At 32.3% G+C, this 26,112-nt stretch overlaps 1 protein-coding gene across 1 annotated transcript in view; it reads right to left on the bottom strand.

The window, feature by feature from the left end:
- LOC148275530 (peroxidase-like) overlaps positions 1–25,958 on the bottom strand; it is a 74,012-nt gene extending 48,054 nt beyond the window's left edge. Inside the window, exon 1 of the mRNA XM_088235566.1 lies at positions 25,874–25,958. Within this exon, the coding sequence (XP_088091692.1) occupies positions 25,874–25,905 (32 nt within the window). The 5' untranslated portion in view covers positions 25,906–25,958. The remainder of the gene's footprint in view (positions 1–25,873) is intronic.
- Between the last annotated feature and the right edge of the window lie 154 nt (positions 25,959–26,112).

Raw genomic sequence — 26,112 nt, 5'->3', positions numbered from 1 at the left:
TTTACAAAGATACAGATGTATTATTTAAATTTTATGTAATACAAACTATGCATATTATATTTCGCCAATCAGAGAGAGGCGGGCGCTTATTTCGAATATTTGATTGGCGAGGAGTACAGAGGAAAGTCGAGGATTAGCAACAAAAACAGAATTATTGATAGATGATTCGAATTAATTCAGATCACGAGCAAAGATTCTATCGATTGCAGAAACGGATTCGTTACAGGTGATTGTGTAAATCTTATTGAGGATTTTCAGCGTACTACGTATTGATTTACACCACAAAATGGCTTGAAAGTTTTGTGCTACTTACGTATCATTTCAAATCCCGCGTATAATTAACTGTAGTAAATTTTAATGACAGCTTTGCCAACAGTTTTGAAATAATGGATGATGAGACAAATAACGTAGTACTTGATAATGAATTGGCCAATGCATTTAAGAACATCATTGTGATCGCCCATCTTCATTACAATAGTCATTTAAGTGATTGGGTTTTGAAAGGAAATTACAAGGATTGATTGAAATGCTTCATCCCTGGGGCCTTATGCCGGACTCGTTCGTCTTAAAAATTGCATGTGACCTATGCGGATTGACGAGTGACATGATTATTGAATCACCCATGCCAGTGAAGTCCACCAAAGACCAGTCGAGTTTATCTCGAGTGCCCCAAAGCACCGACATTGCCAATCGAATGCTACATCATACCTTTAGCTGTCAAACTTTCTTCGTATAAAACGCTCGCCATTCATATATGAATGACGAATATTTCAATTTCATTTTAACTAATATATTTAAAAATGAATAGCAGTAATGAATGTTATGATGTTGATGTATCTAGAAAAGTATTACATAATGTGTCGTATAACATATCAATGTGTGTTATACCGAGATAGATGTTGCTGTCTCAGTGAAACCTTTTTTTGTCAAAAAAGTATAATTTACACAAAATACCCAAAGGAGCAAGTGTGACTAGGAACAATGTACACGGTTTTTAAGGGCCAGGCCGCACAACTTCAGAGAAACATTACTCATAGTGAACTTAAAATAAAAAAAAGCAAAAAAAAACTTTTTTTTTTTTTTTTTCAAAATTTGAAAATAGAGTTAAACCTTAATTTCTCGGACTTGCATTCCTTCCACAAACTCGTTCCCTTGCCTTTAGGGAAGGATTTACTCAATTCTGAGATTATATTAAAAAGTATATTTTTAGAAAAAAAAAATAGGGTTTAAAAAAAAAATTACCATGAGGAATGTTCCTCTGAAGTTTCGCGGTCTGGCCCTGAAACACCGTGTAACGTGGAATAAAATAAAGCTTAAAAGTGACACAAAAGCCTTTGTTAGTGCTGCAACTATTTCATTCGCTTTATAATTTAATTGTCGAGGGTTTTTCAAGAATTCCATTTTGACAAAGCAATTGAGTAGACCACTTGACTGTTGTGGGGTTTTCGACTCGTGTGACAATGGGTGACAAAATGTCACGTTTTTCCATCATAAAACCCCAGATCTGTTTCGAAATGGATGAGAAAAAGTTTTTGTGCGTTATTTTTTTATTTTGACTCCCTGGACTTGTATTCATTTCTTCCTGCGATCTTCCAAATTCACAGACACAGCACATGACCTCATTGTCATCTAAAAATGTCTTCTCACGCAAATGTTTCTTGTAATTAAAAAGGTGTTCAACCAATTCTAAACTAGCTACGTAAATGCATCCACCGATATAACGGCCTGTGTGCTGGAGCGTTGTCCAGCATTTTAGCACTAGTGGTTAGCGGTTTGTTGTAACCAAACAGCTAAAAGTTTTGACTTGTCACTCAGTACACTACATGTATATATTACGCTACATAATGTATATACATCAACTCGAAACAGGCCTAGAGTGGAGCATATAAATCAACCCTAGTAAAATTAGGACTAAAAATAAAAATTATAACCTCGGTGACAAAAGTCATAAAGAGTGGACAATTTGGTTGGTTTAGTCAAATACTACGAATACCTCCTAAGAGCCTTAAGCACAGTTCTTCTTCACACGGCATCAGACTTTCTAGTTCTGAATGTCCGCTGATAACAGTTTCTAGAAATTTCATGTTTCACACTTCTGTGTGCGATATATCGTAAAACCGAACCCTGGACGATCGACTCAAAGGTTGCTCTAAGGTATTACTTAAATCTTGAGTAAGAAAAGCAAGTGAAGATATGTTTGTCTCATTGTGAAATAGTTAAAGAGTTCACCTAACATTCTTGAGGTCCTGGGTTCGATTCCTAGCAGGGTGGACGTCGGTGCTTATTGGAAATTGGTGCGTAAACTACAATATTTCATTACTCCTATACTGGCACCTAAAGCGTTAGAATGCTCATTTCACCTTATGTAATAGATGATCAAAACACGCTGCATTTGGTTTACCAACTCAGTGCCTTATGCACCACTGGGAGCGGGAAGGAGAATGATGACGACGATTGCATACAAATATTTTAATCCATTGATAACTTTCAGAATTGTTTGTAAAATATGATTACCATTTTTTTATTAGAATGATAGCTTCTAGCCAATGACATTCACATGTTATATTGGTCAGTAGATCAATCTCATGTAAGGTTAAATTAACTGTGCCATTTTTTATACCAAATTGTTACGCTTGGCAGGTATGCGGCAGTGCTAGTATTTTGCATTAAAAATGGTTCATAAAAAACACTTTTGTTACTACACACATAATATAAATATGTTATTTAATGCGAAGGTTACATCGCTACGCTGCGCTAGCGATGTGCTTTAATTATTATTTGTAGAAGATACGGCTAAGAAAATGCAGGCTTTTAATCTGCTTTGTCAGCAAAACGCTTTGTGGTTCTTTAGATTATTTTGAGAAATTGTAATGTAATGTATTTATTTTTGATAGTTGTACAACGAAATATAAGTTTCAACAAGTATTGTATATATAAACACAGGGCGACTGGAACTGAACCCGCCATAGAAAATTCGCACATAGAGGAGGTCATTTGCTAATTATTTGATCTCACTTTCCCTATCTAAAGTTCCATAGTTTGGAATATCTATAAATTTTATACTTTATTGAGATTTTTCCAAAATTTGACCTTCAAGCATTCAGAACTTTAAGTTTTTCATTATTATGGTATTTTTTTATTATTTGTTGGTAGTCATAACATTTGTGATTAAAATACGTCAGAACTTCCCTCAAACTAGGGTTAAAAAATTAGACATTACGCTTTTAAAAAAAAACTTTAGGATCAAATTCAACCTGAAATAATAAAAAAAACTACGGTGTTTCAATAATTTATTCCACTCTAAGTTAGTTCTCTAGTTCATCACCTTTTTTTAAAGCGTAATATTTTATTTTTAACCCTAGTTTGAGGAAAGTTCTGATGTATTTCCAACCCAAATGTTTATGACTACTAACAAATAATAAAAAAATACTAAAATAATGAGAGAAAAAAAGTTCTGAATGCTTGAAGGTCAAATTTTTGGAAAAATCTCAATAAAGTATAAAAATGGACATATCTCCAAAACTATACAATTTTATGTAAGGAAAGTGAGGTTTGTAAATGACCTCCTTTCTGTGTGAGTTCGCTATGGTGAGTTCAGTCTAGTCACCCTGTATATTTATATTAATAATTTCAAAGACAAAATATTGCTATTAAATCCAGATGCTGTCCGATGGCAGTCTATTTACCTATATGGATTTTTTTTTAACAAAACACATCGCCATCCTGCAAAACGATGCGATAGACCCGATTCACCATCTCTAATTTCTTTTGGAAACTTATTAAACATCTTAAGTCCTTTGTGAGACAGATTGTTCTGAGTTGCCAGGATTCTTGTTTTTGAGAGTCTGAAACATTCAGCTCCCCTAGTAGTATAGCAATGAATTCCGTTATTACGGTGAACATAACTGAACATGTATAAGGGCAACAATTTATTTTTAATTTAAATATTAATACTAATGTATTGAAAATTACTATTTGTTCGACCGAAAGCATGTTTAGTACCCTCAATATATGTTGAACCTTTGTACATCTGACACATTTCAATATCCTCCTCATATTACCCTTATTTACGAAAAGTGGATATGTTTTGCTGGAAGGTTCTAGTGTCACAAAAACCAAACTGGGCTACATTAGCAGCAATACTAATCAGGGAAGAATTGTCTATATAAGTGACGATTCGCTGCTTACTATTCTATTTGACTATCCCTAATAATATTTTCCGGTAATTTAATTTACAGAAAAACAAACGAATAATTTTTATTTCGTGCAAATCATTGCCAACGTTTGTATGTTTCTCCAAATATAAATAAAAACATTAATAATACGCGCCTAGCGCCAGCAGTGAGCCTAAAAACTAGTCGATTATTACAGCTTATTTCCTCATACAAATAAGTATACTATTTTTTTATTAATATGTATTTCATTGATATGTAATTATACTTTATTTTTTTAATACTCTGTTTTATTATTATGTTTATTGTAAAAAAAACAAACAACTCAAATAATGATAAAATAAAATAAATAAAAATAAACATCTTACACCAGTCGAGGTTTTTTTCTCCTAGAGTAAGTTTGCAGGTTACACAAATTATTCGAAGATTTTCGATTTGGAAAACAGTATTTCGAACAATATTTTTTAAGGGCTATTTTTCTTTGAGATGATACAGTTCACATATGACCACCATTACTTTCATGCAGTCATATCGCAGGACATGTGGCGCTTGACGCGGCTGTTTTTGGCATAATTCATTTCTTGATCAAATCGGCCAGTTGACATTTCAATCGTAATGGGAAAACCTAATTCCTACTGAATTAATTGGGCTATTTTTTATAAACTTTTTTATAAGTTATGTATTAAAGTCATGGCTATTTTAGCTGCCTAATATAATACAACACGAAGGTAATAATAATAGTCGTTTGAGTTGATTTCATAAATGAGAGATGTTGTAGCACAGAACCACAGAAAAATAGCAACATATAGTACATATATTATATGTAGTAACAAATTTATGATATTTTTTTATAGCTTACCTGTAAATAAAATCAGCGTTTGCCACTGATATGTCTTACTGAAAGGTATACTTCCATAGTGTAACAAAAATCAAACTAACATTAGCAACAATACTTGCAAGTCTTATTCACAAGCGTCCACGAGTGGTCTTTAGACTCCGCAAACCCCTGGACAAGTGCGCTCTGATATTACGAAAAATGTCATGGCAAACAGTAAGAAGGGAAAATGTAAAATTCCGGCGCCAAATAACAGGACTCCCAGCTTAGAGAAGGCGATCCCAACAGAAAATCTACCAGAAAAAGCAACGGTAAACCAGTCTGATATTATTTCTCAGCATACCATTATGAATATAAACTACTAATATATCACCGGGGCCCTAGTCCCGAGCAACCCTAAATCCTTCAACTTATTCTAGGTAAGATTGAGGGACACGTGGACCTGGCATATGGCAAATGTCATGCCTGCGCAGCATGGACTGGACCAGATTGAGGTGTTGTTCCGGGCGGTGCCAAGACAAAGAGGCCATTTTTGAAAGATGATATGGCACAACAACAAGAAAATTGGTATTTCTAAGATCTATACACTCGTAGTAAAATTTGATGTCAATTTTTATCTTTTATCTGTTGTTTGCTTTTATCACTACCGTTTAGTTTGAACAGAAATCAGCAAATGATAAATTTATCCTAACATATTTTGGTAAATCTTGTTTCTTTTTGTTTTTGTTGCAAATATTTTTTCTTTGTTTATTGAAACAATTTTCAAACTATGAATCAATATAATTCCTTTTAATGTTATTATTTTGCATTCAGAAGATACTTTTTTGCAGTACTTAAATAAAAAATTTATCTGAAATTCTTCACCGAACACTTTTCCATGTATGTTATTAAATCATCAGTTTTTTTCGGATGGGAAGGATTCTGAGAAATTCGTCATCACTGTTATTTCCCGATCCACGCACAGTGGTGCATAGGGCACTGTATTGGTACTCCAATTGCAGTGTATTTGGATCAATTAGACAACATGAAAGGAAAGGTGATCAGTCTTTCGCTTGGTGTGCCAGTCCAAGGACAAGGAAATATTGCAGAGTAAAACCACCGTTAAATCAATATTTCACATCCCCACTTCCAGGAATCAAAACCTGGACCATTGTAGACAAACGTGCTTACTACTTAACTATGTGTAGGACTTATATCTACTCGATTAAAAAAAATGATTTTAGCAGCCGTCAAGTCGAAAACACTCGTCCAGGGTTTTGGTTCAATTTTGAACACAGAACTGTATTATTAATTTGCCTGGACACGGAATAATAAATAACTAATGCATGAAATGAATATAATATAATACAATTTATATTTATGTTTAATTTCTTAATTACTAATGCTTTATTTTATATTTTGTATTTTTGCTTCAATTTTTAATAATTATGTCTCATTTCTTAACTATTAATGGAAAATTTTCTAATTTATATTTATGATTCAATTTTTATTACTACTCGTATTACCTGCATGTTTTCTAATTTATATTTTTTTGAATTTTTTTGATATTATTATTCTTTGAATTTGTTAAGCATCATTCAATGAAATATAAAAAAAAACACATGTAAAAAAGAAGGTCCATTCCAAACACAGGAATTTATTAGCTAGTCGCTACCTGCAACAAAGAAATTCTGTACGACTGTGAAATACATAAATAAACAAATAAATAAATAATAATAAACGTCATCTTTAGCCTCACAGAGAAGTGCTTTGTTTTAAATTAAGCGGTACAATGGATCATTTTTGATTAGGCTGTCACTTTCACGGGATTTCCGACGCCGAAAACGTAGACGCTCTGGTGAAGCATTATGCCAGGCCCCTCGGGCTAAGGGCCATACGATAATATTATTATAGTCGTAAAATACAAATTTAACAAAGTGAACTAATCCTTTCTCCTATAGTTGATACTTAAGAGAAAGTAAAACCAAGAGGGCGCTTCACATTTATTATCTATTCTCTACACTTTACACAACCTTTCGTACATTCTCTCTTCTCTAAGTGATAAAATTACCTGTGTTATGCAAGTAATGAGTAATATACCTGTAGCAAGAAGGTTTTATCGTATCTTAAACCCTAGACTAACATTATACTGTTTCATCCTCGTAGAAAGGTTGTGGACATGTTTTTATACTCTTAAACTACTTTTAATTACTTATATTGTATATGTATATAAAATTAATATATTACTGCTCTTACTATAATGTGTCATTAATTTTGAAGATGTTTTTTAAATTGACTTAAATTTATTGTCTTATATTTCATTTAAAGATTCTTCTCATCGTTTATTTGAATCCCATAAAATATGTATGGGTACAAATTTTTTATTTTATTTTTAATATTATTTTCGTTTGTAAATACTAAGTACAAACTTTTAAATAACTTTTTTTGCTTTAATTAAAAATTTTAAAAGACCATTTGTGTTTTTTTCCTTCTCTTTTTTGTACTTTCATAAATAACCTCACAAATAATTATTATATAATACGGAAACATCACTGGTTCATTAGAGTTAACTCTAACTTTGTAAGATATAAAACTATGTAACCGTACTGTATGTTTCCTGAATAAAAGAAAATAAAAACAAAAAAAAAAAAAAAAAATGATGTATTTTCGAACATATTTTTAGGTTACCAACGCGTGTATTTTCTTACATATTTTTGACATGCCTATGTATGTATGTAAATATTAAAAAAAAATATTATCATAATTTCCCTATCCGCAGCATTGGTGCATAACTGTTACCACTACTCCGTTTAAATAGCCGAAACGCCCATCATCTACAGTCGAGCCAAGGATATAAAAAAACAATATTTAAATTTAAACATAGGTACTTCAAATTAATGACGTGTAAAAAAATAACACACCATTTTGTTCTGGCGTTCCATAAAACGATAAGTGAAAAATTGCCAAATAAAACAGGTTTTACTCAAAGCAAAGTGACGATATCAATTCTAGTGATATTGAATATCCTATTACCTATGTACAGAAGTACTAATTTACAGATTAACACCGCCCAAATGTTACAAGTTCGAGAGTACCAGCGAAGTCGACATTCCGTGACGGTGGCGATGCTAATATAAGGTGGGCCTTAAATGTATGCCTTGTTTCAATTACCAAAAAATTAATAATGGTAGAACTTTCAAATGTTTTATTTATTTTTTCAGAAACTATAATAAATGGAAATCTCAATAATATTTAAGTTTTAAAAATTATATTGTCCAAGTGAGTTCCACCAACTTGTTTAAATTGTTTAAGGCGGATTCGAAAAATCTAAAAAAACACGTCGAAAAGTTGCCCGTGGGATGACGTTAATTTCCCGAACAATGTTTTGTTTTACCTGATTTATTGTTGATGGCTTGTCTTCATAGACTCTTGATTTTAAGTCTCCCTAAAAAAATAATCACACAGGCTGAGATCCGGGCTCCGTGGAGGCCACTCAATGTCTCCTCCTCGCGAAATGAGTTTTCCGGTGAACATCTCTTTCAAACGGTCGAAGATCGGTATCATTCGGCTTCAACTCTTGCATCAGTTAAATTTTATAGGCTTTTAGATGTAAACCGTGGCGTAAAATTTTTCGTAAAGTGGTTCTCTTGTTGTTGAAGGCTTGACTTCTCTTGGGAGTTGATTGTTGCGGATTTTCCCTTACTAATTCACTAACATGCTGAATAACTTTTAGTATCGTCGCCGAATTCGGGTGGCCTTCATTCATTATTCTTACTGTTGAGCCGGTTGTCTTAAAGATTTTGATCAATTCCCTAATAAACTTTGCGCTTAGTGCTTGACTAATGTCTCGTAAACCGAAGTGAGCCCGGTACATACTGAAATGGCTCAAAATTAGACAGCGGAGAGACTATCGCTCCCTCTCACTTCTATTCAATGTACTTCATAGTCCTAACGCTCCTATATACTCGCGTGAAAAGTTTCAACGCTTATCAGTTCATGGTTTACCTCATCGTTCTAATTCTCAAGGCACTCTCTTAATACCCATCCACAATTTCTCTTTCTTCTCTAACTCATGTAGTGTCCATGTGGCTCGACTGTGGAATCATCTCCCATCCACCATCAAAGATGTAACTACATAATCTCTGTTTAAATCACGTCTGAAGAAACATTTCCTTTCTTTTCCTTAGTCTCTTCTTCTTCACTCTTTCCTCTTTCCTTTTTTTTTCTTTTTCTTTTCTATCGAATATGTTCTGTAACTTTAATTATAAAAATAAAACTTTTATTTTATTGGTTGGTTGGAAGAAATTGCCATTTGGCAATAAGCCCGCCAATGTACAAATAACATTATGTACAAAAAGTTAAATAAATACATTCGTCTCGAAATCGTCACGGAATAATTGTTTACGTAATATGCGTAAACACAGAACGTGCGCTGCTTTCCCGTGAATGGCCCCGTGGCGACTAAAAATTCGCATCTAACGGTACCCCTCGAATCACGCCCGCCTTACGTATTCATAAAAAAATAACGAAACAAACCGCGAACACAGTTAAGGCCCACCTTGTATATGTAATGTCAGCTTACGTAATATTGTCTCAACGGGGTTACCGAATTAATGGAGTAGGTAAGGTAAGGTTTGGGATAATTGGCCCAGCAAGGTGGCGAGTAGCCGTTCGGGGCCCAGTATGGCGACACGACAAGAACCGAATAACCGTGACCTTTCAATTATTATAACATTAATCTCAATATGACTCATTAAGCGCTTTCTTATTTATTTGTTTCGTGACAGATGCCTCTGTTTCGCAACATGCGTTGTTTTGTACAGTAGAAAATAATAACCATTTTAAATTCATTTTGATTATTCTCGCTGGCACTAGATTGGAAAACCAAATGCAGAGTATTTTAAACATCCGTTACGTAAAGGGAAGGTGATCAGTCTTACAATACAGAAATATCACATGCTGCGAATATCGAGAAAAATATATAAAATGGATTTCGAATAATTAATTGCATTTTCAAAATAAATATGAATATTGCGGAGAAATGTTTCTCGTATAAAATATATTTTTCACTAGAAAAGTATTTTATATCGTCAAACTAATTTTTACAATAATTTAATTTCAATTTTAATATTTTGTATTGTTAAGTTTATTTAAATTCATATTCTTATTTTTATTTTTTTGTGACTATTATTACTATAATTATTGATATACATTAAAGATGAATGTTGATAAATCGAAAGTTATGGTTTTTGAAAGGGATGAAAATATAACTAAATGTGAGATCAGCGTGAACGGAGATATTCTGAATCAGGTAGAAGAATTTGTGTACCTGGGAAGTATGTTTACTAGGGACGGAAAGGCCGATAAAGATATTGAAAGGAGGGTGAGTGCCGGGAACAGGGTGAACGGTGCACTAAAATCTACTTTGGCAAACAAATGTTTATCGCAGGAGGTTCTAGTTCCAACTCTAATGTATGGGAGCGAAGTATGGAATTGGAAAAATAATGATGAAAGTAGGTTGAATGCTGTCGAAATGCGATCCCTCAGGCGAATGTGTGGTAAAACGATATATGATAGGTGCACAAATGTCGAGATCCGTGAAGTGTGTAAGGCTGAGACATGCATTATTTACAGAATCAAGAAAGGGGTGCTGCGTTGGTTTGGACATGTAGAGCGAATGGACAGCGAAAGAATGACTAAAAGGATCTACGATGCAAATGTTGATGGATGCAGAAAACGAGGAAGACCGAGAAAGATATGGCACGATCAAGTCCATCAAATACTTGAAGATGGACATGTCAAAAGTAGGAATAATCGGCGTGCGAGCATAAGAAGATGTATGAATGTAGAGGAAGCGAGGTCTGTATGCCAAGATAGAGTGTTATGGCATTCTATCCTCTCTGCCTACCCCTACGGGGAAACGGCGTGATGGTTTGTTAGTTTGTTTGAAAACTTATTATTATTACGAGACTTCATTTATATTCTAGTGAAATTCTATTCGATTGTATGAGTTGCATCTATTTTAAATGAAATTTTATTAAAATTAATCTTTTGTAAATTTTAATAAACTGCTTTAGTAACATATAAAGAAAAGTAAATATTGGTCTATATATAATTTTTCATTTTTTTACTACAGTTTCCTCTCTAAAGATATCTGTAGTCTGTGATTTATTCCAAGTATAATATGTAATCTGTGATTTATTCCATTTTTGGTTTGGTTTTTGGGTGTTGTCTTTTTATTTGAGACACAAAATAATCTAAAAACTTGATCAAATTAGAAAACTACGTAATTGGTGATGTGAAACTAAAAGCACCGGTTTTTTAGGGTACATTTTAATCGTCCTTGTTTCTGTCGAAAACTAAATCAGCCGGAATCATGAAGGATTCTAATATTGTTAAAATTGCTGTGCAAATGATCAACGAGCCTGATAAAGTACCTCAGCTTATTGAATTTAACCAACGCCAACCATTAACGGGCATAATTCAAGAGCTCTGCAATTTTTGGGGTCTTCCTAATCCTGAACAATCCCGTTCATATATAATTGGTGAAAGATGTTAAGTGCTATTATTTTTTATTTTGTAAATTGTATTTATATTATTATATCTTTTACTGTTTGTGAACTGAAAATAAATGAATAAATAAAAACACGACATTTTTGGCCTTGATAGTTGTGACGTCAAGATTCGTGAAAATGTTATAAACAAATTTGAATGGTCAGGAACAAATAAATATAAATCGTGACGTATTAGGGGCGTGGCCAATGGACTAACCGTTTTTGCGGGAATTTAAAAGTACACATTTAAAAATATCATTTATGCTACTAATCAGAAACAAAAAAATATTTTTTTACTGGACAGTATTTCATAGACCTTTATTACTTTAAAAATCTTTTATAAAAATGATGTTTCATTCACAGTGATGTTTTCATTCACATTCACGGGTCATTCACATCGTGGTTTAACATTCCTTAAGGAGTCAAACAGGGATGTGTAATGTCACCGCGGTTGTTCAACATGTACATCGATAACTGTAAGAAAGAAATGAAAGATTTAAGAATGAAAGCAAAAATGAGTGGTATAACTGTTAACTGTCTTCTGTATGCTGATAACGCCGTGCTTCTTGCTAGCAGCAAAGAAAACCTGCAATTTTTGGTAACAAAAGTCTACGATGTATGCAAGAAAAGCAATTTGTTTATGAATGTTGATAAATCGAAAGTGATTGTTTTTGAAAGGGATGAAAATATAACTAAATGTGAACGGAGATATTCTGAATCAGGTAGAAGAATTTGTGTATCTGGAAAGTATGTTTACTGGGGATGGAAAGACCGAGAAAGATATTGAAAGGAGGGTGAGTGCCGGGAACAGCGTGAACTGTTGCTGAAATCTACTTTGGCAAACAAATGTTTATCGCAGGAGGCTAAACTAGGCGGTGGAGTTCTAGTGCCAACCCTAATGTATGGGAGCGAAGTACGGAATTGGAAAAATGACGATGAAAGTATATTAAATGCTGTCGAAATGCGATCCCTTAGTCGAATGTGTGGTAAAATGATGTATGATAGGTGCACAAATGCCGAGATCCGTGAACTATGTGAGGCTGAGATATGCATTATTGACAGAATCAAGAAAGGAGTGCTGCGTTGGTTTGGACATGTAGAGCAAATGGACAACATAATGATGGCTAAAAGGATCTAAAATGCGAATGTTGATGGGGGAGAAAACGAGGAAGGCCGAGAAAGACATGGCACGATCAAGTCCATCAAATACTTGAAGATGGGCATGTCAAAAGTAGGAATAATCGGCGTGCGTGCATGAGAAGATGTATGAATGTAGAGAAAGCGAGATCTGTATGCAAAGATAGAGTGATATGGCGTTCTATCCTCTCTGCCTACCCCTACGGAGAAAAGGCGTAATGGTTTGTTATTATTGTTGTTATTTTCCTGGGAAATGGGAGTTGCGGTATTATTTACCTTGCGTATTATGTACAAGTTTTTTTATATGTTTTATTTATTTGTTATTTTTAAAAACTCGTTAGGGTTACATAAGAAATTTTATTTAATTATTTTAATAATTTTATTTTAGACATTTATGTAATTACTGTTAATCTTCCGTAGTTAAATAATCTCCCAAATGATCCCAGATGAAAAATATTTCTAAATAATAACGTTTTTTAAAAAATACGTTATTTGGGTTCTTGTGATTATATATTTCCATTTTTTAGGCCATTTTTAACGAGATATGAATAATTTACTTTTAAGAAAAAAAGTGCCACCTCGTCAATAAATAAATCGTAATTAAATGAAAAATTGCTTGGCGGAACAAAATATATGAAAGAGAAATAAATTCATTTTGAAGTTGAATTAAATTCCGACATAACTGTCAGTTTGGGAAATGAACGCCTAGATACAAAAAATAATGTCGCTTTATTCTGCGATACTAACATATAAGAGTATCTAAACGTCGAATATTTGCCTCTATAAAAAATAATTTTAAAATAATGTTGAAGAAGCCGGCCTTGTAATCGCTCAGTAGATAAAAACGGACGATCTTTAAGCATACCGTCTTGGCAATTGTCAAAAGTCATAAAAAATGTTCAAGCGAGGATTTTTCGTTTGAATTTGGATTATTGGAGTTTGTAATCGCTTTGTAGTGGACACTTTTTATCACTTATATTTAAAATTTAAATGATAACTGAAATTGATTTCATTCTATGTACCACCTAGATTAAGCAGAACATCTACAATATTTTATTGACAAAATTCTCGAACGGTAGCTCAATATAACTCACCTATTGTTAGATTACAGAATACCGGGAATGAATATGCATCACATTTTGATATATTTAGTTTATCTCTGCCTAACTTAAAAAATAAAGTGACCAACATATTTTTATCAAAAAGAGCAAATCATCTTCAGAAGATTGGGTTGGAATAGTCATAATTTGATTGATTGATGTATTTTGTTATTGTATAATTTCTTTAAAATATGTATGTATTTCAAGTAATTAATAATGTGTACAGTACGAGTATATTAATATTTCATACTCGATTTTTTTTTTTTTTTTTAATATGTTTATTTCTAAGCACTCTTTATACCACATATATGTAAATGGCAGAAATGCCGTATATAAATAAATAAATTTTAAATGATAATGAAGTAAGGAACGCGGATTGTTTGGGTCATTCATTGGTTGGACTCGATCATATGACATCGAGATGACAAGTAGGTAGAACATACTGAGGTAGATGCATGTAGTACAGAAGTTAAGTATACCGTCTCTATGTGTACAGATGAAGATAGCGTTCATAATCGAGGCCCAGGGCCAGATACGGAAATTAGAGAAGTTTAGTATACCGCCTCGACACAAACCGATGAAGATAACGTTTGTAATCGCTCCCAGGTGGCAAGCCTATGTTTGAGGAGCCACAAATTCAACGCGAAAAACCATAAAATAGCTAGTTGAGCCATGAAATTTTTTCTCATGGACTGAAATGTTATATTTACGAGTATGTTTAACGATTCTACATTTTTATTTCATCATCGAGATATATACTTAGATACATTATGTGAAATGGATGATATGCGAGATGGGAAAAAAACAGCAAATTTATTACTCAATGTATAATTAAGAAATTTGCCTCGCGCACCGACAGACCACCCAGTCTTAAGGTAACTATTTTAAAACTTACTAACATTGTATATTTCGAATTACGTATTATCTTAGCAGAGTAGGAAAATGCTTCGCTTATTACGTTTGGTAAAAACCATTGAAATACATCATAAAATATGAAATCATTATTTCATGTAGTTGTAAAAATAAAATTTAACCACCTATTTATACCTTAACTAATCTATACTCATATTGTAAATGCGAAAGTGTGTTTGTTTGTTTGTTTGTTTGTTTGTTTGTTTGTTTGTTTGTTTGTTTGTTTGTTTGTTTGTTTGTTTGTTTGTTTGTTTGTTTGATTGATTGTTTGTTTGTTTGTTTGTTTGTTTGTTTGTTTGTTTGTTTGTTTGTTTATTTTGTATTCATGTCTCAACGGAGCGACCGATCGACTTGATTTTTTGCATGAGGGTAGCCGGAGTGGTGAGAGTTAAAAAGGATACATATTTTTTATCCTGAACTAAAAATACAATGAAAAAATATATTTTCATCAAAAATGAGCAACATTTTGGGAAAATAAGTAGGCGGTTAAGTGGAATTTCAAAAATAATCGATTTGAAATTATTTCTGACATAGTGACATACCACCAGAAAACTTCACTATCAATCGACAATATCGACTTTATTTTGAATATTTAATTATATTGTGCGTGTCCATTTAAAGCAGTTTGCAATGCGATTAATTTAAATTAATCGACGATAATTTTGACGTTGAACTTATTTATGCGCCAATTTAAAATAGTTAAACTTTAAGAAAGAAAATATACTATTATGCATGGATAGTCACTAAAAACGAGACGTGTTCACGAATTAGTAACTTTGGTTCTAATTTTATTGCATTGCCCATTCCAAATTGCCCATTCGAATATGTTTTCATTATTCTTGTTTATGGTTTTCATCGTGTTATGCACAAAATACCGTCAAAAATTAATTAAAAAAAATTATCTAAATCAATCCCTAGGCAGCCTATCTACAAGCATTTGGACACACTCAAAACATTATTAAATATACTTTGTTTTAAAACTTGCCCTTAGACATTTTATTACGTTACAGGTCACTGATCTTTTAATAAATATACTGAAATGGTGAACAACTATTTTACAATATCAGAATCGGGTTGTGGTCTCGTGGCTAGTGTTTCGTACTCACGGATCAGAGGTCCGAGTCTCGAACCCCACTCTGTCCTAACTTGATTTCCGTTTTCTAATAGTGCGGTACACACAATTCGTTGAAAATGGCGACCAAAATTGAAATCATAAAAAAGCTAATATATCTTTGTTACAAAAAATTATAAAAATATTAATGTGTCATTGTGAAAACACTCTTTAGGCCACCCTTTGCAAAAAATAACCTTTGTTACAGACAGTGTTCATGTTAGATGCATCGTTTGAGAGTAAAACACCCACTGATTTATACTCCAAGCACCCAAAAAAAAAAAAAAAGTTGTAGACCAATTAATGTTAGATTGTAAAAATCCATTTAACACCGGATATTTAGCACTGAATAAGTTGTAAGATTTTTATTAAGTAAGTGAGTTACAAATAATTGTGAAAAATAATATTTTCAAACAAACAAACAAACCATCACGTCGTTTCGTAGGCATAGAGGATAGAACGCCATATCACTCTATCTTTGCATACCGACCTCGCTTCCTCTACATTCATACATCTTCTCATGCACGCCGATTATTCCTACTTTTGACATTTGATGGATTTGATCGTGCCATGTCTTTCTCGGCCTTCATCGTTTTCTCCCCCATCAAAATTCGCATCGTAGATCCTTTTAGCCATTCTTTTGTTGTCCATTTGCTCTACATGTCCAAACCAACGCATTACCCCTTTCTTGATTCTGTCAATAATGCATGTCTCAGCCTTACACAGTTCACGAATCTCGGCAGTTGTGCACCTATCATACATCGTTTTACCACACATTCGACTGAGGGATCGCATTTCGACAACATTTAACCTACTTTCATCATCATTTTTCCAATTCCGTACTTTGCATACATCGTAGATATACATTTTACTTTTTTTTTTTTGCACCACAACAGGCCAGGAGACCTAATTACAGTGGTGAATTACATCACAGAGCATCCAGGCTTGAGAAAAATCACATTTTTAATTTTTGTGTTCTCACCGGGAATCGAACCCGGAATCTCCCGTGCGTGAGTCAAGCGTCTTGACCACTACACCACGGAGGCCGCCTATTAGGGTTGGCACTAGAACTCCACCGTGAACTGCTAGTTTAGCCTTCTGCGATAAACATTTGTTTACCAAAGCAGATTTCAGTGCACCGTTCACCCTGTTCCCGGCTCTCACCCTCCTTTCAATATCTTTCTCGGTCTTTCCATCCCTAGTAAAGATACTTCCCAGATAAATGAATTCTTATACCTGATTCAGAATATCTCCGTTCACACTGATCTCACATTTAGTTATACTTTCATCCCTTTCAAAAACCATCACTTTCGATTTATAAAAATTCATAAGCTAATCGTTTTTCTTGCATACATCGTAGACTTTTGTTACCAAGAATTGTATAATATTTTAATTTAAAATTAAGTAAAAAAGTTTTTAAAGAAATGTATTAATATAAATTTATTCATAGCCTAGAGTTTGGCAGTAAAAATACCCTTCGTGCACTGTAATTGTAAACACCCATAATCAATAAAATTTGAATATTCATAAAAAAAATGTTAAATAATATAGATTTATGATATTTCCCCAACATATGTAAAATTACACGTCGAGCTGATCCATTCATAAAATTTGTAATCTGATTATTCTTTTCAGGAGACAGTTTTAATTGATTTACCAATATTTTTAATGTGTGGGTGTTTTAACAATCGTTAATTCAAATACGGTCTAAAAAAATATCACAAAAACTCAAAAGTGTACCATGCGCTAAAAACAAGTATAAAGACACCTTTTTCAGTCGAAAATACGTATGCATGTTTATCACATACGTAATTAAAAACCCACAAACAATTAATTTAATTAAAACATGATTTACGATCTGAACAATGCTCTTATGTAAACATATTGGCATCACAAAACGAGACTGCCCATCTGAGAGTCACATGATTTCGTGGATTTTTAGCAATAATTCTGATAGATTGCACAATCCAATTATAATTTTGATCCTTTCTCTTCCGCCGAGTCAACGATCTTTTAAACTAATTTCAAGGAACAGGAAATAAAAACGATCGAACGAAATTAGCGATCGTGCGCGAGTTTACTATTACATTTATACTGGCAACTTTGTAACTTGTGGGCCAGGCCTATTATAGCGATGTAATGCAAATAATAGTACCAATTGTAACACGGTGTACGAAACTCTGATTTCAAAATTATTATTTACATCAATAGTTGTTTTTTTTTATTACGATTGGTAACATATCTATTTAATTATTTATTTGACGGACTTATGCAGTCCATTCTAACGATGGTAAATACAGTTTCTTATAATGAATACAGGCACTAATAAAATAAAATACAACTTAATAAAATTAAAGCTAGGACAAAAAAAATAAAAATTACTACCTCAAGACAAGATCCGGTCTATCTTAGTGAATTTTTAAATCTATAGACTTACACCAAAAAAGTTCAGATCTTGTCTCGAGTGTCAATACGACACAATCGGGACATTGGTGCATGCAAGCCATAGTTTGTGCTGTGTTGATCGAGGAACAGCACAATATTATTTCGCAACCGGCGGATCGGAACATCGAATGTCACTTGTTCCAGTAACAATGGTACGTCAATTAAGCCATTTAGCATATTAAACATAAATATGGAGTCAATGTTATTTGTACGTTTTTATAGACTTGAGATTTTTAACATTGGCTCCATTTCTCCGCAAGTGTAGTCTCCCCTCTCGAGGCCAATCATCCAGGCTACTTTTCTTAGCAAACGATGTTACACCGATTCGATATGATTTATCCGGCCTACATAGAACTGAGAGAGCATATTATAATATGTGTTGTAATATATTATGTTAACATAAATACTCCCTAGGGGGTGAAATCTAGGCTTTGCCTGTAAACATTTACCCAAACTCAAATATTATATTATAAAAAAAAACATCCTTTCATTTCATGTACGTATTCAAAAAAATATCTTTCTGATCTCTTGCAATTATAATTATAATTTATGTGAAAGTTCTCTTATGCATAAAATAAATAATATACCGCCATTACAGAACGTACCTACGGCCAGTGGAGGTCCTATAAAAAGTTTTAGATTTTACATGTATCTATTTTATTGTAAACCTTGTAAATAGTTTTATTTATTTTGTTGGATAGTTGAAAATAAATTATTTTAAATAAATAAAACCAACTGGTCCACGAAAAGATATAAAAATTCAAAGAAAAAATAAGGGGTTGCCAATTTTTTTTTTTTTTTTTTTTTTGTTTTTTGTTTTCTTTTACAATATACCATAAGAGGTAAAACAGAGTATTGAAAAAATAAAGAATAATTACATAGCAATGAAATACATTATAAAGGAAAAATAGTAAACGAAAAAATCCCACAAAAACATGGCCTGCTCGTGGGTATACAAGAAATGTTTATGAATTTTTGCTCGTAAAATAAAAAGACACGTATAATATTTTTGCGTAATATATGAAAAAGAAAAGAAAGTATTCTGTAAAAAAATATAAGTTACTTTTATTTTAGGTTTTATCTATGTACTGTGTATGTATGAGTAGGTTTCAAGTTTTCAGATCTTTAACGTAGCGAAAATTTACAGATGATGGAACTGGAGAAATGTGGACGTTTGAACATTTTATTCAATTTTAATTTTATTTTTAAAAATACGTACAAGAGTATACAATGTGACGCGTTTCGTCTTGTTAGGACATTATAGATCCAATAATATTATTTTAGTTTGTTTGTTACAGTTATTGCTGTCGTCTGAAAATGATTTCTAAGACCCTTATGTTATTGATCATCGTATACCAGTGCAAGTCAGCATGATCACGTGCTTTATATATTTTTCATTGAACACGTAAGACGCGTCACGTCTCTTCTCTCTTCTGCTGAGGACAAATGTGTCAAGGTTGTTAGCAGATCATCGCTCGTGTGGTTACATCGTCTTACATCTTCGACTAAGTTGAAAGTACTGCTACCAGGTATACCTACACACTACACACCCAGGGTAACTACAAACTGATAAACGAAACATTCATTCAATAAATTGAAATTGAAAAATAATCAGTGAAAACTTTTTGACGACACCAATAAATTAAATCTAATTTCATGTGTAAATTCTTGCAACACGAAAAATATTTTAGTAACGATGCGATTTTTAAAATTTATTTATGTTACTATATTGATTTGTAATAAATATGTGCGCCTGTATTTGTAATACCAACGTGTAAACAAAAATGGTGTGTGGAGGAGACGAACGAAGCAGGCAGACCTTAGTTTTTGTCTTAGTTAGCAAAGTTGGCTGGATGATGTGGAAAGTGGCGTGAAAGTAATTGGCCCGACGAACTGGAGAAGAGCTGCAGGATGAATGTAGGCATAAAGATAGATTCTGGAGGAGGCCAGGGCCCACAACGGGGTTTAGCGCCACTGATGATGATGATATTTTGTGCCATCTATTACTACCAATATATATATTTTTATTACTCTTTCTGTTATGTATAATAATTTAATGCTGCAACTGGTGTCTTGTTTTCACTAGAGATAGCACAAAAATGAAATTGTTCTTCCAAATTAGTTTTTCTTCCGTAACAGCTGAAGTTTCACAAAAAATAAACTGTTGCTGGAAATCTTTTTAAGAAATGTTTTTTGGAAATACTTGTTGTTTCATAAGGAAATGCGTGGGTGTTCGTAAAAAATGACGAAATAAGATAACAGACGCAGCAAACTTCGGTGACAACTATCAATAAGTTGAGGCTATACGGTTGACTGGGCCATATATTAAAAAAAAAATTTTTTTTTATCCGTATAACAAACAGCTACAATTTTCATGTATAAAATAACATAACAAATAAGCAAATTACAGGTTTGTACAAATAGCACCACAGTAGGTTAGAAAATATTCTCAAACATAAAATAAATAATGATCTGAATCCAAAATAAAAAAAAACAAAAAAACACCATAAAATTATTTCGAAAGCAAACGCCGTATGTCATGTGATTATTCGCAAATAAATCTATTTTAAATGATTTTGTTATTACATCAAAATTATTGAAAGTTCAAAATATACTGCGGATGCCTCCTGAGAGTTTTAACCACGCTACCCAACTTAACAAGGCATCATGTCATTCGTCGGCAGTTTATGTCAAAACTACGGAACGCGAACCTGACTTGATGACAGATATGCCAGGAAGCTCTTTGTGGACACCATATGCTCCATCTAGAGAGCGGACGTGGAATAATGATGATGATTACATGAAATTACTAAACGATTAAATGTAAGGATATATATATTTTTAACCTTCTAACGCAATAGTTGGGTTTTTGGTTATCTCATCTTTTAATAATGTTATTAGTTTTCTTTTCGCAACACCGTTTTCAGATAATAGTATTCAATGCTATATAAACACCGATTCGAATAGGCCCAAGATGTACCGCATGCTAGTTATTTTGTAATATTTATCTTGCGAAACTATTTGCGACTGGACATGATACATAGGTAACTCACATTGTCACGATTTATTCCTGAGCAATCTTAATGTTTTTTGAGAAACAAAAATGCCCATGAATGATATTTTTTTGCATAACTATTGAGAAAATTATTCCTTAACTATTTTCTCCTTTTCGGACTCATTGGTGCTAGAGATGGACGTTTCGGTTATTTAGTAAAAATAGCAGTAACAGTCACCGTTTTACAAATTAAACTGTAACGAGAAGCCGTTTATTAAGGTGATTCTAAACGCAAATATGAATCTAATTATTCATAGATGGCCCTTTTTATAATTTTTCATTTATAAATGTCCCTTTTCCGTATATATTCAATGGAAACTTTACGAAACTTGGTTGTCGGAAACTTTACACTATATTGGTTGTAACCAATACCTTAATAACATAATTTAGGTCCTTTTTAAAAAATGGTGTACAAACCAAAAAATAAGATAAATAATTTTAGTTTCATATTATCGTTTAAAATCCCCCTAATAGCAATTTATAGCAGCGTGGGCAACCAATCTAGTATGAACAACTGCTGGAACAGTTTTACAAAGATTATTTAAACTGTTCCTTGTAACGATCCACGTCTCGGTATATATCAATGAAGATAGCCTTTATAATGGCGGTCCAGGTTCGTAATGCCGAGTTTGCAACTGACGCTTCCAGACTTTTTCATTTTCACATTTAATTTATCTATCTAGCGCCTTTCTGCACGCAACCATGATCATTGTTAGGTTGCGTTTACACAATTTTATAAAAAAACTCGTACTGTCATTAAATGATTTATTTTACAAAACCATTTGAACTTTATTTTTAAAAGACGTTTGAAAGTGGTCTAAAAAAAGTCGTTAATAGACTAAGCATTTAGTTGTATGTAACGTATTATCATCGCTGTGATCTTTTACAGTTTAATGATTTTGAAAATCTCCACCGAAACTTTGAAATGACATCGCCCCGACGCGCAACGCCACGAGTTTAACGGAAAGTTTTTCTGACGTTTAAAAGCAGCACCCTGTAAAACTTTCAAAATAAATTATTTGTACCGGCTAAACGTCAAAAGTTGCCACAACAACAACGCAAAAAAACAACGTCCAAATCATTGTAAACACGTGTTCACATGAACCTGGGACGTTTCAATGTAGTTCATTTTTATTAATTTTTCATACATTTTCGAGTTACAATTAAATGATCAAATTTTACCGCGTGTAAGAAATCATTTGTTAGTATCTTATTTTCCGTAGCACTGAACTTCCTCAGTAGGCACGTTCCCAAATAATTCCGTTTTTTATGTGTTATAATAATATTCCATCATGAATTTACTTACACCTTTGAAAAACAACTGAAAACAAAACCACGTGACAAACGTTTTTTGTTTAAAATATCGCATGAATCAGGATGTTTAATTGGTTTCTTTGTTTTAGCTAATGAGAACATTTAAATGGCGACCTTTAAAACAAATAATAATGAACTTACGTTTGTAAATAAATCTCTGTCTCAATCCTTTTGTTGGTTAATTTTGAATGAAAGATATTCAATCTTTTAGTGATGAAAGATTGCCATCGACCTTCATGAAATTCCAGAGAGAAAATGTAAACATATAATATAATGAGGCGTATTTTGATGTCTTTATAACAAAATCTTGGTGAAGATCGTTGTGTTGGATTTTATTTATCAAACTGATATAAAGGGCATTATGTTGATGCAATTAGATCCTATGCAACGTTTTATAATTAGATCATATTGATAAAGCAGGTTCCTAATACTCATACAATGAGCCTGGTTTAATACAGTTGTGTACAAATAAGTATGATCATTGATTTTGTACATACGAAATTAACTTGACTTCCCGTAAGTAAACTTACAAAATTAAAAAATTAAATTCAATGTAGTTTAATATTACGCCATCATAAACCAGTTTATCAAAAAAAAGATAATAAAAACGCCTTAATGGTGATATCTGAAGTCATTGGCTTTTAATTGTACCAAAGTTGAATATTCTACCGTTAATCAAAGTTCATTATATATTCAAACTCGAGACAATAACTGGGCGTTTTTGGTGTAAGTCTTTCTAGATTTAAACAATAACTAAGTTAAATCAGGTCTTATTTTGAGGTAGTATTTTTTTTTGTCCTAGCTTTAATTTTCTTTACATGTGTTTTATTTCAATTGTGCCGGTATTTATTATAAAGATATTTATTTGCCATTTTTTAAATGGGCGAAGTCCTTTAATAAGTAAATAAATGATAATGTTTCAGCGTACAGAATATTACTTACTAAATTAATTATAATAAGTGATGGCATTGATCCTCTTTTTGTGTGTATTTTCGTTTCTAGCGTACTAGTAAAAATATAAAACAATTGAGGGAATAACTTGGAAACCCGGTAAACTCCACTTTCTTAAAAATATTAGATATTAATTGAAACATATTTAGAATACAATAGGGAAATATCACGTTTGTTTTTTTTTATGCTCTGTTTGTGACCGTTTAAATTTGAATAGAACATCGTCACAAATATTGACGTCACAATTGTCAAGGCCAAACATGTCGCGTTTTTGTAAAGACATATTTTTTAACAATTTATTTCTAAAAATTATATGTAAAAATAGTTCTCCACAATATCCATATTGATTTTGAAAATACAATTATTTTTTTCTTAATCCATTTCATACGTTTTTATCGGTATTTTTAGTATGTGATATTTCCCTATTGTTTACAATAGTTGTAATATTTTCAGTTTAAAATACGGCTTTATTTGTGAGAATCTGACTTTCAAATTATTGGGTTTATTGCAAACATGGAAACTTCTACTTTAGTATTACAAAGTTGGCAATCTCCTAAATTAAATTTAATATTTTAGTATTGTTTCTAGCCAAATCATAATAATTTCATCATAAGATACACGTAAATTATTAACGGGGTTATAAAAAAAAATATATTTAAAAAAGTTGAAGCTCTCAAGAATGACATAAAAATGATGATGATGATGATAGAAATAGTTTTTTGTGATTTGCTCAAAATAAAGAACGATGGATTTTGTCGAGTTTGCAAATAATTCACACAATTGTTATATGTTTGCTATTAATGTTTCCTAAAAAACTTAAATACTTACATAATTGTAAGCTATAAGTTAGGGAATGGGGATAAAGAAAAGGATGATAAACTTTTTTAATAACTAACTAATCACCTAGCTGCTAAATTATGTGGCATTTGCTGTCTGTCTGGTGATGTCTATTATTGCTTATAAAACTAATGAAACAAATACATATTTTTTCGGAGTAATAAGCATTTTATTTAAATTCAGTTCTCTATATTTCTTTTCGAGTTTAAAGCGCAAATAGTAATTATTATTCTAATACTAATTCTATGATTTGTGTTGCATCCTAAAATCAATTGCATTCATTCTACTTTTTATAATATTGTATTTATAATAAATATAAAAGAGAATGGCGTATCAGATATGAGATCAGAATTGAAAGGACATTTATAGAGATGATTGATCAATTATTCATTATACGAAGATGCTACTAATTAAAATAAATATCAGTAGTGAGAATCAATAAATCGTGAGGATATATTTATATTAGAGTCGCGTGTTTTTATCTTATGAAAATTAATTATATTTTATATAACTGATTAATTAAAGAGATAATTTTAATTTGCTTGGTGTGATCAAAAATGGAGAATTGTGGAATATTTGACCGGATCTAATATATTAATGCCATATGGTTATAAGTAAAGTAGGTAATTTTAAATATAAAACTTTCTCGGTATCACACATTTTTCAAAGCAAATATTTGCGTAAAATTACAAAGTATTAAACAAAAAGATTATAGCTGTAAAAACTGCAAACAGATTTATTAAACGCTTGTTAGTAACAAGCTAGTTTTTTTTTACGTAAACATATGATTTAATTTAAAACCATTTTATTTATAATATATTACAATAGAAATAAAGAACATTTTACAGAAGGGAATAAAGAAGTCTAAGTATTTACGTGGCTTACTACCAACAACTTTGGTAAAGGTGTAAAGTGGGTTTTGCATGTTGGTTTACATGTTAGTTTAATTGGTGTCCTGACGAAGAGACGGGTACGTCTCGAAACCGGTAGACATAGAAAAGTCAGTAAGTAATAACATTTAGTAATATGTTTAAACACAATGTTAATGTTTAAATTTATTTCAACAGAAAGGGAAAATGTTTTTGAGAAGGGAATATGTAAGTCTAGGCACTTACAGGGCTTATGACCTGTCATTGGCTGGTTTAAGTGGCCACTTTTTAACAATATACACGTGTTTCTGGGTCAGACCGAGAAACTTTAGAGGAACATTACCCATGGTAAACTTTAATCCGAATAAGCTTTTTTCTAAAATTAATTTATTTAATGTTTTTTTCATTTTTTTATAATTTAAAAATAGGGTCAATCTTTATCGTTTCTCGGACTAGCATCCCTTCCACAAACCCCTTCACCTCCGAATCTTTAAAAGTCACGTACATGAAAATGACCACGGACAAAATTCTGTTTCGGGCGGAATCGTAATACAAAAAGAGAATAAAACTGCTTTAATGAGATGGGTAGGTTGGGTACTTACGTTCTTGCAAGATTGATAGAAATATCCAGCATCAGTTCTCCAACGCTGGCAATATCTTCAGTTTTCCAATCGCCCTTTGGTGTAGCCACATCTACAAAGAAAAATCAAATGTTAATACTTTCATATTATCCAAGCCTTATTTCACGGGAAAAATAACCAAAAATACTTTTTGATTCGAAAGATCCTTTTTTAATTTATTTATTTACGAATTGTAGTCTGCATGACTTTACTGGTTGTTT

Source organism: Micrasema longulum, unplaced genomic scaffold (assembly GCF_059751315.1).
Source record: "Micrasema longulum isolate JH-2025_06_02 unplaced genomic scaffold, ASM5975131v1 h1tg001401l, whole genome shotgun sequence".
Classification (NCBI taxonomy): Eukaryota; Metazoa; Arthropoda; class Insecta; order Trichoptera; family Brachycentridae; genus Micrasema; species Micrasema longulum.
Note: the sequence above shows the minus strand (reverse complement) of the source record. Positions and strands in the feature narration are given on the sequence as shown.